Genomic DNA, 14,249 nt, shown 5'->3' with positions numbered 1-14,249 from the left:
GAGAGTCCCCAGAGCCTCTGTCTGGGGTGTGTGTCGGGGGGTGGGGGCGGGTGGCCAACCGTGAGCTTGGGGGCCTGGGGCTGCCAAATAGGGAGAAAGGAAAGTAGGAATGCAAGGGCTGGGGGCAGTGGGGAGATCAGCAGAGCAGTCACCTGGGGAGCAGGGCCAGGACACTTCCCTGAGGGCTCAGGAAAGTTCCAGGAGGCAGGGGGCCAGAACACATGTGTGCCAAACCAGCCTGCCTGCATAGCCGGAAGCCTTTCGTGGGAGCTGGAGGGAGGCGTAGCCCCCTGGACAGGAGGACAAGCTGCCAGAAGGCGGGGGCTGCATAGTTGTGGGAGCGCAGTCAGCACGTCTTGTGAAGTTGAAACAGCCTGTGCCCTTCTTTTCCCAGCCCTCCCCCCCATCCCCTCCCCCTCCTCCACCCCCCGCTGGAGCCCTGTGAGGGTGTGTTTCACCCAGCACCTAGCTAGGACCAGCTCAGGGATGCCCCGAGCTGTAGACATGCCGTAGAATGAACCTGCTTCCAGGAACAGTGGGAGTCCTCGTGTGGGACTCTGGGGCTGACACCTGGGGGCGCTGTGCACCATTACCTGCAGGGCTCCGAGGTGCCACGGGAAACCAGAGCTGCTGGGGCCTGAGTGGCCTGGTGGGTTTCCACTCGTTTCCGAACGGCCAGGACGACCTCACTCCCTCCATGGGACCTGTGACAAGTGGGGCCTGGGACCCCCACCCAGTGGTTTGCAGACAAGGGGAGGGAGGGAGGAGTCTTATCCTGGCATCCTCCATGCTTCAGCTGACTCGATGCCCACTAGAGCTGCCTTTCTCTAGCACACCCAGTGGCAGGCACACCGTGGGGCCTGCAAGTGGCAGGGGGTGCTGTGAAGAGAGAGAGCTAAAACGGCTGGTCTTTGGGGCCCCCCACCCCGAACCTCCTCCATGACTAAAAATCCCTACCGTTCACGTTCTTCACTCCCAAGGTGGCTCCCCTGGTGCTGGACACCCTCGCGTCTCACACGGTTTTGTCATTTGGGGGCCAGATGGGGGTGACGTGCTGTCGCCATGGCAGCAAGGCAGAGGAGACACCCTGAGCCTCTCTCACCGTGGACAGGGACAGCTCCATAAAGGTCGCCTGTGAGCAGCCGTCCTCGCTGGCCATCTCCTCAGACCCCTCTCAGAACACCGCCCAAACTCAGGCTGAGACCCAGGCCTTCCCTGTCCTTTCCGGGCTCCACCAGCTCCCGCCCGGCAGCCCCAGGGAGCCCACGCCAACAGGAACACATTTGTGGAAGCCCCTCTGCTTCCCCGGGCACTACGCTAAGCTCCGCCTGCATATGAACTTTAACACAGAGACATTGATAGTTAGAAGGGACGAATCTTACCCTCAAATTGGTTTTAACATAAACGCATCAGAACAGAGATGCACCCGCCCCCACAGGTCTTTGGCTCCCTCCAGCGCAGGGCTCAGTTACACTGCTTTCTGGCACCACCGGTCCCTCTTCTGCGCAAGAGAAGTTCAAGTTCCTCCCTGTTACCCAGCAGCTGGAGGGGACAGAGTGTGACAGACTCTGGAATGCCGCCTGCCTGAGCCCCACCTATTCTCGAAGCTTCAGGGAAACCGGCAAGTGCATTTTCTGAAAAAGCTGGAGGGAGTTATGTGACGTTCCTTTGCTTAACAAGCAAAACAAAAGCGATGGGTTTGGGGAGTTGATGCCCCAGCAGGATCTTGCAAGGGGCTGGGAGTCTTCCTGGGGAATTGGGGGGCACCGACAAAGCGCCAGGCACGGAAGACCACCTCAGAACCTCTGCTCAGAAGTTGAGGAGGCAGAGGGGGGCCAAGCCAGCCAGAGAGCGGGGTCCCTCCCCGGTTGCCTTAGGATTGTCTCTGGTCTCCAGGCCCCAGAGAGGCCTCCCTCCTTGGTCACAGGTGAGAGAATGAGCTGCAGCTGCAAGTTCTCATTCTGGAAGATGCTGTTAAAAGCCAGTCCGGTGGGGCGCCTGGGTGGCGCAGTCGGTTAAGCGTCCGACTTCAGCCAGGTCACGATCTCGCGGTCCGTGAGCTCGAGCCCCGCGTCGGGCTCTGGGCTGATGGCTCAGAGCCTGGAGCCTGTTTCCGATTCTGTGTCTCCCTCTCTCTCTGCCCCTCCCCCGTTCATGCTCTGTCTCTCTCTGTCCCAAAAATAAATAAAAGTTGAAAAAAAAAAATTAAAAAAAAAAAAAAAAAAAGCCAGTCCGGGAGCCTCCGAACAGCCCTATAGCTCCAACTGCTGTGATGCTGGGAGAGTTCTGCGGGGAGAACCCGCCAGGAACTTCCTTGGTAGAGATAGCCAAGCTGATCAAATGCTTGGGTTTGGGCATTTGGGTCCAGAAAACGTTCTGAGGCTGCCTTCTTAACAGCAGGATCTGCTTTGGGTGATAACAGGTGGAGGCATATATTTACCTGTGATGGGGTTCTCCTTCCCTTTTTATTTTTTTAAAGCAATTTGGTAGGGATTCTTTAATGTTTATTTATTTATGAGGGGGGGAGGGAACAGGCAGAGAGGGAGGGAGACAGAGAATCTCAAGAAGCCTCTGCACCGTGAGTGCGGAGCCCGATGTGGGGCTCCAGCTCACTAACCATGAGATCACAACCTGAGCCAAAAGCAACAGTCGGACGCTCCAATGACTGACCACCCAGGCACCCCTGCTCTTCCCTTTTTATTTTTTTTTTATTTAAAAAAAATTTTTTTTTTCAACGTTTATTTTTTTGGGGACAGAGAGAGACAGGGCATGAACGGGGGAGGGGCAGAGAGAGAGGGAGACACAGAATCAGAAACAGGCTCCAGGCTCTGAGCCATCAGCCCAGAGCCCGACGCGGGGCTCGAACTCACGGACCACGAGATCGTGACCTGGCTGAAGTCGGACGCTTAACCGACTGCGCCACCCAGGCGCCCCTCTTCTCTTTTTAATTTCAGATGAATTTTCACTTAATTTCCCTATTTTGTGGTTTGAGCTGCGCGTGTAGTGTGCCCATCTTGTGCACCCCATGGTTTTTGTGGGCCACACTTTGTTTGGCAGTCAGGATGGGTGATATAAATGGCCACGGCGAAAGGTGGTCATTTCACCTTCACCTGTATACCTAATCTCCACAGCGACACTTATGAGAGAGGTACAATCACTATCCCCATTTTACAGCTGGGGAAACTGAGGCACCAGGAGATTATTGTTGTTGTTTTTCTTTTTTATGTATCTTGCCTGGGGTAACACAAATGCTCAGAGCACCTCCACTGTGCCCTCCAGATGTCAGCTCCCTCCCCACCAGGAGGCTTTTTCTCATCCCCCTTCTGGGCTCAGGCCAATCACCCACCCTGTTCACACCTCTCCCCCAGCCCAAGGGCAGGGAGCCAGGGCAGAGTGTGACCCCACTGTACCCTCCCCTAAAGCCTGCACCCCCGTACTCTGCCTACTCAGTTGTCTTACCTGTTCCCCTGGTCATAAATAACTCCTGGCTCTAGGTAACCAGCGAAACCTCCAGAATCCTTTGGTTGAAGGGAATGGCGGGCCAACCTGGCCAAAGTCCATCACAGCGATGGGAGAACGGAGAAAAAAAACCTTAAAATCTGGAGTAGCTGAAAAGGGAGTTTGCTCCCCCACCTTCAGTCTTCCAGTGGTGATCCACAGGCATGGAGGGGGGTGTTCTAGGAGCAATCTTCCTACTCTGTCCCCCCAGGAGCTACTATCAGGGTCTGTCAGCAAAGATACAAATGTTGGGGTGGGGTGGGCTTGTGGGCACAGAGCTGAGTCAGGCAGTGTGTGTGTGGAGGGGTGCGTGGGGGGGGGTTGGGACACGTGAGGCGTCAGTGATCCACTAAATGATCCACAAAATCATTTTCTGAGCCCTTAAAGAACAATTCATTAACTTGGAAGGGGCTGGTCCATAGATACCCTGGGCTCAATGATGCCAGGAGGACAGGGGCTCAGGCATTCCCAGGCCTTGCTGGGAATTTTGTTCTCATAATTACGACTGCTATGGAGGTTAATGGAGGGGGTGGCTAATAGGTGTTTGGCACACAGCACGTGGTCCATGAATGGTGACCAGTTGGTGCTTTGAGTGTCACAGATGAGGATGGGTGACCTGAGCTCCCCGGTCACCCCGACTGCTCCAGGCCCCTTCCTGATAGCCAAGTCGGTCTTCTCAGGCCCTGCTGGGGGGGATGGGCGGGGGGACTTGGAGCGAGCAGCGGGGGTAGGGGACAGAGACGGGGTTTGGGCAGCGAGGGAGGACATCCGTCTAGTACCCTGGACAGCGCCTGTCGGTCCAGCCCGAGCGTACCTCTTCTTGGCCCTTGGTCTGTGGGTCTCGCCCCCCACTCGCCCACAGGTCGGCAAGCAGTCCCAGTCCGCAAGGCTGTCCGTTGCCCCGCCAGCCGGCTGGGGGAGGGCAGCCCCGAGCAGATGGGCGGGGGACGCCCAGCCAGTTTGGCACAGCAACGGCCACGCGGCGCGGAGGCGGGCCAGGCGGACCCCCGGGGGCCGAGGCGGACAGCGGGCAGGGGGCACCCAGGACCGCCCCGCCCCGCTGGTCACGTGAACTCCGACCGTCCCGCGGGTAGGAACCCGCCGCTGGAGCCAATTGAAATGAAAACGAGCCCAGGGCTCCCGGATTGCCTCGTCTTCTCCGGGCCTCAGTTTACCCATCCAAATCCGAGCACGGGAGAACCCAATGATCCCTAACTTGGTGAGCCGCTGGAAGATTCTGTGAGGTCGTTAGAGCGAGGGCAGGCCTCCAGCGACCGGCCAGTTCCCAGTGGCTAGGGCCCGAGCAAGCTGACACTTTACCCTGGGCCTCGGTTTCCCCTTCCAGCTCAGCCCTTAAGTCGGCAGAGCTACTCGTGGGGGGAGTCCCTCCCCTTGTTCCGAAACCTACGTGGGAACTCCTGCCGCCGCTAGGTCCCCCGCCCCGGCCTGGGGCGGGGCTCACAGGAGGTGCTGGGCGCGAATGAAGGAGCAAAGTCAGGACCGCGAAGGTTCCGATGGCGCCCACATACAGGTGGGCGGGTGCGCCCCGCGACCGCGCCGCAGATGGGATGCGAAGGCCGCACGAGGGCAGCACCTTGGGGGGCTCTGTAGTCACCCGCTCGCCCCTACCCTGCGAAGGAACAAAGACGGGAGGTGGGACCCCGGGCCGCCAGACTCCTTGGGGCGGGGCGGGGCGGGGCGGGCGACACCGCCTCCTTAAAGCCGGGCGGCGGGCTCGGTGCGCCACCCTCCCGGGACTGCCCCCGCTGCGCGCTGCTCTTTTCCTCCCGGCTCGGTCTGCACGCCGCTTCTCCGCAGAGCATGGGGCTGCCTCGGAGGGCGGGGGACCCGGCGGAGCTGCGCAAGGTAGGGGCTGGGGAGTGAGGGCTGGGCGGCCGGGGCGGGGACCTTGATGCGACCCGCCTGACCTCGGCCTGGGCGCCCGTCCGCAGAGCCTGAAGCCGCTGCTGGAGAAGCGCCGCCGCGCGCGCATCAATGCGAGCCTGAGGCAACTCAAGGGGCTCATCCTGCCGCTGCTGGGCAGGGAGGTGGGTGCCGGGGCTCTTGGGGGCCGGGGGTGGGGACTCCCTGGGCGCAGAGCGAGGAGGGCAGGTGAGCCGAGGGGCCCTTGTCCCCGGAGCCGGCGAGGGGCCTCCGCGCGGCGCCCGAGGCCGAGCCCGAGCGTGGCTGGCCCCGAGGGGCCGACCCACCCCCGGCCACGCGCGCCCCACACCCCGGCGCTCACGGCAGTCGGCCGGAGATGTGTCTCGTTTGTCCGTGTCTCTCTCTGACCCTCTCCCTCGTGGCCGGGCGCAGAGCTCCCACTGCTCGAAGCTGGAGAAGGCGGAAATCCTGGAAATGACCGTGCGCTTCCTGCAGGAGCTGCCCGCGTCCTCCGGCCCCGCGGCAGCGCCCGGTGAGTGACCCGCCCCGCCTCGCCGCATCCCTGCCCCACGCCCCACCGCGTGCCTCACGCCTCTCTCCGTCCGCAGCGCCCTCCGACAGCTACGGTGAGGGCTACCGCGCCTGCCTGGCGCGTCTGGCCCGTGTGCTGCCCGCCTGCCGCGTCCTGGAGCCCGCCGTGAGCGCTCGCCTGCTGGAGCACCTACGGCGGAGGGCGGCCGGCACCACCCCCGACGGGGGGCGCGCTGGGGACTCCTGCGGCCCTCCCGCGCCTTCCCCGCCGGCCGCGCCTGCGCCCGCGCCCCCTGAACCTCCCCGCGGCCTCTGGAGGCCCTGGTAGCCCCCTAGCCAGTCCACGGACCCTGCTGGCTGCAAGAGACCTGGGGCGCTGGGCAGACAGAGGAAACCCGTGGTGCCAGCTGCTGTTCCCCTCACGAGGTAGCAGCCCAGCATCCACAGGCCGGAACCTGGATGTTTGTGATCTGTGTGGCGACTGAAGGCCATGCGGGCTCAGCTTAAGGCAATCAGTGGAGCAGCCCAGCCTCACCCCAACTTGGGTGCGTCTAGGTGGAGGCGAAGGGGGCAGGTGGCTGCAGAGGGAGGAAGGAGCCCCCCACTGCAGCGACTGGAGGTGGGCCCTGGTACCGGGCCAGCCATGCTTGGGCAGCTGGCACCAGCCCAAAGACTGGGCCAGGAGCTCACGTCTATTCTGACTGGTCACTGCCCTCCCAGTTGGGCCTGGCTCCTTAACAGCTCAGCTTTGGAACCTCTGGACACACAATAGCAATGGCCTGAGGGGCTCTACGGGCCGGGCAGCCATCACCTCTGCTCCTGGGCTCTCCTGTCCCATGCTTTCAGTTATAGGGACCGGGTGCAGCCAAGGCTCTGTGTTGCTGGGGTTGGGGGCATTGTAACAGGGCCTTGGACTTACTTCCCCAGCGTTAAGTTACCTCTAGGGGGCCTTGGGGTGTGAGGAAGGGGTGGGATAAGGAGGGTGCCCTGTGGCCTCAAGGAAGCTTGTCGCTTGGAGGGCCTGGGCCCAGCAGAGTCCATGCCAATGTGAGGTGAGCAGGGCCTGTGTGTCACCCAGAGCGGCAGAAATTCAGGGGATAAGAACAAATAAAGGAGCAGGGAAACATCTTTCCTCATTTTCTCTTGCAAACTGCTCCCTGCTGCTCCTTAGGACAAGTTACTGGAAGCAACTTGTTCTTCGGGCTTCTTTTCCCTCTGCGTGGAAGTAAGGGGAGCCTGAGAAGACTCAGGGAGGGGACTATGGTCCCCAGTCCTGCGTGCCCAGGAGGAGGGGGGGGAGCAGCTGCAGCCTGCTGGGCATGTTCCTGTTTTACGAGGATTCACTGGGCATTCGAGGGAGGTTGGCAGTCCTCCCGGCCATCCCCAGTCCAACATCCTGAGCAAGGGACCAGGGCACTAGGGACAAGAGGAGCTGACTTGGCAGGCATGTTAACTAAGTCCAACTATGTCACAAACCCATGGTGGCCTGGGCACTGATTTGGGTGGGACGCTGTGGGCATTTTCAGAGGAGTCAGTGTTAAGACAACAGGTGAGGGGCGCCTGGGTGGCTCAGTCAGTTGAGTGTCCGACTTCGGCTCAGGCCATGATCTCACCATCCGTGGGTTCGAGCCCCGCATAGGGCTCTGTGCTGACAGCTCAGAGCCTGGAGCCTGCTTTGGATTCTGTGTCTCCCTCTCTCTCTCTCTTTCTGCACCTCCCCAATCACGCTCTCTCTCTCAAAAATAAAAACATTAAAAAAAATTTTTTTAATTAAAAAAAAAGACAACAGGTGCGCCCCCAGCCAGGAGTGTTGTCCTGCCACCTGTCAGGCCCAGCTGGCTAGACTGTAAGTTCCTAGAGGGCAGGGCGAGGGCTGAGTGCACCTCTGTGACCCCCAGGAACTCAGCACGTGGTGGCTGCCTAATAAACATCGCGAGCTAATGAACAGGCAGTGTGACTGGACCCCAGCTGTACGGAGTCCTTTTGCCCCGACTCCCACCTCTAGTCCCTAATGTCACTTTGCATATCGACTCCACCAAAACTTGTGCGTCCCCGGGGACAAACGTGGGGGAGGGTGTGGAGAATGGAAAGAACAGTTTCTGCTGGTTTTCCCTGTTCCTGAGAATGTAAGCCCGTTTTCCCGAGTCTCCAGGAGCAGGTGGATAAGGAGGGGCAGCCCACACCCACCACATGATGTCAGGTTTCCTCCTTGGGTTGAGGACTCCGCGCTGGGTGCACAGTGAGCAGGGTCCTTGTTCCCAGTACGTAATATCTTTTGACACAGGTTTGAAGACAGTAAGAACTGGCCGACCAGAGGCCCCTTTCCCTCTTTGGGTCATATTTGCCACTTCTTGCTTCTGAGCCCCACCTGGGTCCTCATCCCTGTGACTCCCATTGACTTGACGCCAATCAAGCTATAAGACAAGCAGCCGGGAAGGAGGGGAGTGTAGACAGGCCTGTGACTCACGGGATCAGGCGTTCCGGGGAGCCTGGACCGGGTGGCTACCCGGGCCCTGGCAAGGAGCTGAGGCGTGCCCAGGCAGGTGAGGTTCTGGGCCTGCAGTGAGAAGCCGGTTTCCCAGTCGGAATAGGCAACAGCTGCCCACAAGTTCTCAGCTGGTCCTCTGAACTGGGCTTGTTGAAACAGGGATGATACCAGCCTCCTCCACAGGACCCCTTCAGGCTCCTCCCCAGGTGTTCCTAAAGGTGAACGAAGGGCAGTGCAGCCTTTTTCTACGTGGGGGAGGCTGCCTCACTCAGAGGGGCATTTAATGATCTTTAACGAGGCCCACATCGTGCCCGGTGACCAGCACTTATGACGTCCTCTCTGCTATGATCCCATGACTGAATCTAACTGTCTGGTTATCACGCTTGGTTGGACAAAAGTCTCCTGTGTCTCTCATAAACCACTGGGTGAAATGATCCAATGGCCCAAGGATAACCAGAGCACTGAGCTGTCTGGGAAACTCAGGCTGGGGCCAAACCCCACACATCCCCCCTCCCGGCACCAGTTACTTTGGAGAGGTCAAATCTCATTTCAATGAGGGAGGATAAAGAGCACGTTGCCAAGGAGGGATCCTCTAATAAGCATTTACAAATTGCTCTGCTCTGCCTGTGAAGCCCAGACTCTGCCAATGAGTCTCCCACTGGTTTATCTGTAACAGGATCAGAATGAACATAGCCTGCGGGGAATGTCTGGAAAAAATCTACGGCTCTGCAGAACCTCCCCCCCCCCCCCGCCGCCCATGCTTTGGGGTGACCACTCTGGAGACAGCAGCAAGACAGAGGGGGGCTTCCCCATCATGGGCAACTATCTCCTATTTGAAACATCCATATGTGGCCATATTTAAAAAATTTTTTAATGTTTATTTATTTTTGAGAGAGGGGGAGGCAGAGAGAGAGGGGGGCACAGAATCCAAAGCAGGCTCCAGGCTCTGAGCTGTCAGCACAGAGCCCAACTAGGGCCTTGAACTCATAGACTGAGAGATCATGACCTGAGTTGAAGTCGGAGCTTAACCAACTGAGCCATGCAGGAGTCCCTTTATGTGGCTATATATATATATATATATATTTTTTTTTAAATATAATTTATTGTCAAATTGGTTTCCATACAACACCCAGTGCTCATCCCAACAAGTGCCCTCCTTCCTGCCCATCACCCACTTTCCCCTCTCCCCCACCCCCCCATCTACCCTTAGTTTGTTCTCAGTCCTCAAGAGTCTCTTATGGTTTGCCTCCCTCCCTCTCTGTAACTTTTTTTCTCCCTTCCCCTCCCCCGTGGTCTTTGTTAAGTTTCTCAAGATCCACATATGAGTGAAAGCATATGGTATCTGTCTTTCTCTGCCTGGCTTATTTCACTTAGCGTAATACCCTCCAGTTCCATCCACGTTGCTGCAAATTATGCGTCCTTTTTTAAAAACAAAACAAAACAAAACAAAACATACTAGATTGCTATAGACATCCCAGAAAAGAACTAACCCAGCCAATGGTGTTTTTTCCCTTGGTTTTACTTCTGGCCTGGCCGCTTACCAGTGTGGCTGTGTCTCTGGGGTACTGACTGCATGTGTGTGTGTGTGTGTGTGTGTGTGTGTGTGTGCACGTGTATCCCTCTGCACAGCCAAGTGACCGCCCTGCAGGGAGCTGCCAGGGCATGTGATGTGCGGGAGAAGGCTGCCACCCACTGAGAGTTCCCAGTGAGCAACCAGTTTCGCTCTGGGTTTTGAGAGGCCCTGGCAAAGCCCCAGGCACTTTCAGCGGTGTGAGAAAGGCACTTAATGGGCACACCCAGTGTACAGGTGGTGTCTTGTCACCTGAGATCCACTGGGGGGCAGTAGGGAGCAGGGGCCCCAGGGCCTGGTCACAGCTTTGTGAGGCTGGGTTCCCTGGTGAAGGAAGGAGATTCCCAGCCGAGTGTGTGCTCACTGCTCGTTCTGTTGCGGAGGGTGGGCCCAGACCACCTGCCTTGGTGCTTGGCATACTACGAGCCTCAGGGAGAATGGGACCAAGTTATTAAAGAACAAAGAACCATTCTAGACCTCAGAAATCAGAGGCAGACCCAGGTTTTGTGGGGCTACATTCCAATATAAAATTGTAAATACAGACTCAGTATGAAAATACTCAGTGAAAAAATAAATCACGTCAGACGCGTGGCGCTTGCAGACTGATGTCTATGCTTTTGGTTTCTCTTCAAGCAATTTGTCAGACACACTTCCACAGAAAACCTTCCTGGTGACAACCCAGGCCTTTCCTCTGTTCCAGAACATTCTACTAGGTTATGCCCTTCCTTGGGAGCAGATCCAAGCTTGAGCTTCATCAGCTTCCTGCTAAATCCAGAGTAGATGGGGCGCCTAGGTGGTGCAGTCGGTTAAGCGTCCGACTTCAGCCAGGTCACGATCTCGTGGTCCGGGAGTTCGAGCCCCGCGTCGGGCTCTGGGCTGATGGCTCAGAGCCTGGAGCCTGTTTCTGATTCTGTGTCTCCCTCTCTCTCTGCCCCTCCGCCGTTCATGCTCTGTCTCTCTCTGTCCCAAAAATAAATAAACGTTGAAAAAAAAATTTTTTTAATCCAGAGTAGACACTCCGTGGTCAAATGTAAGAGTCCAGAATCCTCGATGACAATAACATGGTAAATGTCTTCCATTCACTGCATCCATTCATTATGGGCTATTATGTTACAAGATATATATTTACACGAACATTTACAGTATTTACGGCATTTTTTTTCCTTTACACCTTTCTGGGAAGCTTGTGAAATGCAGATTTCCAGCTCCCACGTCCAGGGGTTCGGATGCCCTGTGTCTGAGTCAACAGCCTCACACCATACACACCCGAGGCCAGGTTAGTCTGCTTGGGCAAAGACACCGCGTCTGAGGACTGTGGGTGCCCGGGGCTGGGGGGAAGGACAGAAGACGGAGTTAGTGTTTGGTGGAGACAGAGCTCCAGGATTGCAAGATGAAAAGAGTCCCGGGGACGGATGGTGATGCTGGTTGGCTAATAACGTGAATGTGCTTCCATGCCACTGGACCGCACACGTAAGGACGGTTAAGAGGGTGAATTTTCTGGGTATTTTACCACCCAAAACAAGAATGAAAAGAAACGGCATCTGAAACTGGGGCTGCCCCTTGATCGAGTTTGCAGTAGGATTGATTGAGTTTGCAGAAGATCCGTCCAGTTCTCATAGGAAGTAGACTGGTCAATTAAATTAAGCTGTGATAAACATGGCACCTGGCTGGCTCAGTCCATAAAGCTCATGACTCTTGATCTCAGGGTTGTGAGTTTGAGCCTCGCATGGGGCATCCTGGAGATGACTTAAATTATGATGCACACTTTAGGCCTTTTAAGAGTGGCATCAATTTTTGCCACTTTGGGAATCTAGACTGTTTTGATTTACTAGCCTATTCTGCTTGGGGGCAGAGCTTTGCACTTTTTTTCTTTTCTTTCCTTTTTTTTAAACCATTTTTAAAAATTGAAGTATAATTGACCTACCGTGTTCTGTTAGTTTCAGGTGCACAATAGACTGGTTCAACAATTCTATACGTTATACGGTGTTCCTCATGATAAGCGGACTCTTAAATCCCCTTTCTCTCACATCCCCCACCCACCTACCCTCTGGCGATCACCGGTTTGTTCTCTGTATTTAAGAGTGTGTGGGGTTTTTTTTGTCTCTTTTATTCTTTGTTTATTCATTTGTTTTGTTTTTAAGTTATTTTTAATGTTTATTTATTTTTGAAAGAGAGAGAGAGAGAGACAAAGCATGAGCAAAGGAGGGGCAGAGAGAGGGAGACACAGAATTCGAAGCAGGCTCCAGGTTCCGAGCTGTCAGCACAGAGCCCGACGTGGGGCTCGAACTCACGAACCCTGAGATCATGACCTGAGCCGAAGTCGGACACTTAACTGATTGACTGAGCCACCCAGGTGTGCCTCATTTGTTTTGTTTTTTTTTTTAGATTCTACATTATGAGTGAAATCATATTTGTGTTTCTCTGAGTGGCTTATTTTGCTTAGCACGATACCTTCTCGGTCCACCCATGTTGTCGCAAATGGCAAGATCTCATTCTTTCTTATGGCTGAATAATATTCCATTTATATATATATGTGATATATCTCACATCTCCTTTATCCTTCTTTGTCATCTTTATCTATGGCCACTTGGGTTGCTTCCATATCTTTGCTATTATTGCAAATAATGCTGTGATAAACATAGGGGTGCCTATGTCTTTTCAAATTAGAGTTTTGTTTCCTTTGGGTAGATCCCAGTAATGGAATCACTGGGTCATAATTCTATTTTTAATTTTTTGAGGAACCTCCGTACTCTTTTCCACAGTGGCTGCACCAGTTTGCATTCCCACCAACAGGGCAAGAAGGTTCCTTTCTCTCCACATCCTCACCGACACCTGTTGTTTCTGGGGTTGTTGATTTTAGCCGATCTGACAGGTGTGGGGTGATGCCTCGTCGTTTTGATTTGCATTTTCCTGCTGATGAGTGATGTTGAGCATCTTTTCATGCGTCTGTGGTCTTCTTTGGATAGCTATTCATGTCTTCTGCCCATTTTAATCGAATTATTTGGCCTTCTGGTATTGAGTTGTATAAGTTCTTTGTATATTTTGGATATTAATCCCTTATCACATATGCTGTTTGCAAATACGTTTTCCCATCTAGTACGTTTCCGTGTCGTTTTGTTAATGGTTTCCTTAACCGAGCAAAAGCTTTTTATTTTGATGTAATCCCAAGAGTGTAATTTTGTTTTTGTTTCCCTTGCCTGAGGAGAATGTCGAGAAAGATGTTACGACTGATGTCAGAGAGATTACTGCTTGTGTTTTCTTCAAGGAGTTTTATGGTTTTAAGTGTCACATTTAGGTCTTTAATCCGTTGTGAGTTTATGTGCGTGTGTGGTGAGAAAGTGGTCCAGTCTCATTTTTTTCATGTGGCCGTCCAATTTTCTCAGAGGTTTGCACTTAAAAAAAAAATAATAATTAAAGGGATGCCTGGGTGGCTCAGTCAGTTAGGCGTCCAACTTCAGCTCAGGTCACGATCTTGAGATTCCCAAATTCAAGACCAGCATTGGGCTCCTTGCTGACAGTGCAGAGCCTGCTTGGGATTCTCTCTCTCCTCTCTGACCCTCCCCCACTTGTGCGTGCTCTCTCTCTCAAATAAACTTAAAAAAAAAGGAAGAAAGGGGGCGCAGGGTGACTCAGTCAGTTGAGCGTCCAACTTCCCCTCAGGTCATGACCTCGCGGTTAGTGAGTTCGAGCCCCGCATCGGGCTCTGTGCTGACAGCTCGGAGCCTGAAGCCTCTTTGGATTCTGTGTCTCCCTCTCTCTCTCTCTGTCCCTCCCCTGCTCACTCTCTGTCTCGCTCTCTCTCAAAAATAAACATTTAAAAAAATTTAAAAAAGAAAGAATTCGTTAGTAACAATGATAACTTTAGTAACTTATTAGTATACATACTGTTAACAGATGCTAACTATCCTTTGATTCCAAAATTAACACCCTACTTAAGAAAATGATGTGAGCACACACACACACACACACACACACACACACACACACATGGTAGTGCTTCACTTCTAAACAAAGAATTGTGTGGGAGGGGTTTAAATTAAGGGACAGATATTTTCCCACCATGCTTTCATTCATCTTTTTTTTTTAATGTTTATTTATTTTTGAGAGAGAGAGAGAACACGAGCAGGGGAGGGGAGAGGGACAGGGAGAAGCAGGCTCCAGGCTCTGAGCTGTCAGCCCAGGGCCCAACGTGGGGCTTGAACCCACGAACCACGAGATCATGACCTGAGCAAAGTTGGACGTTCAACCTACGGAGCCACCGAGGCCCCCCAGTCTTGG

General features: G+C 54.7%; 1 protein-coding gene across 1 annotated transcript; it reads left to right on the top strand.

Annotated features, from left to right (window-relative positions):
• The first annotated feature begins 5,210 nt into the window (after positions 1–5,210).
• Positions 5,211–7,063, top strand: HES2 (hes family bHLH transcription factor 2). Its single transcript, XM_045475468.1, has 4 exons — positions 5,211–5,364; positions 5,451–5,546; positions 5,815–5,914; positions 5,991–7,063. The coding sequence occupies exons 1-4, from the start codon at positions 5,320–5,322 to the stop codon at positions 6,239–6,241; spliced, it is 492 nt and encodes a 163-aa protein (XP_045331424.1). The 5' UTR covers positions 5,211–5,319; the 3' UTR covers positions 6,242–7,063.
• The last annotated feature ends 7,186 nt before the right edge of the window (positions 7,064–14,249 follow it).

The sequence above is a fragment of the Leopardus geoffroyi genome, chromosome C1 (genome assembly GCF_018350155.1).
Source record: "Leopardus geoffroyi isolate Oge1 chromosome C1, O.geoffroyi_Oge1_pat1.0, whole genome shotgun sequence".
NCBI lineage: Eukaryota > Metazoa > Chordata > Mammalia > Carnivora > Felidae > Leopardus > Leopardus geoffroyi.
Note: the sequence above shows the minus strand (reverse complement) of the source record. Positions and strands in the feature narration are given on the sequence as shown.

Coding starts and splice junctions, on each gene's coding strand:
- HES2 (XM_045475468.1), top strand. CDS start 5,320: ATGGGGCTGCCTCGGAGGGCGGGGGACCCGGCGGAGCTGCGCAAG. Junction 5,547..5,814: donor TGCCGCTGCTGGGCAGGGAG/GTGGGTGCCGGG, acceptor GGCCGGGCGCAG/AGCTCCCACTGCTCGAAGCT. Junction 5,915..5,990: donor CGGCCCCGCGGCAGCGCCCG/GTGAGTGACCCG, acceptor CTCCGTCCGCAG/CGCCCTCCGACAGCTACGGT.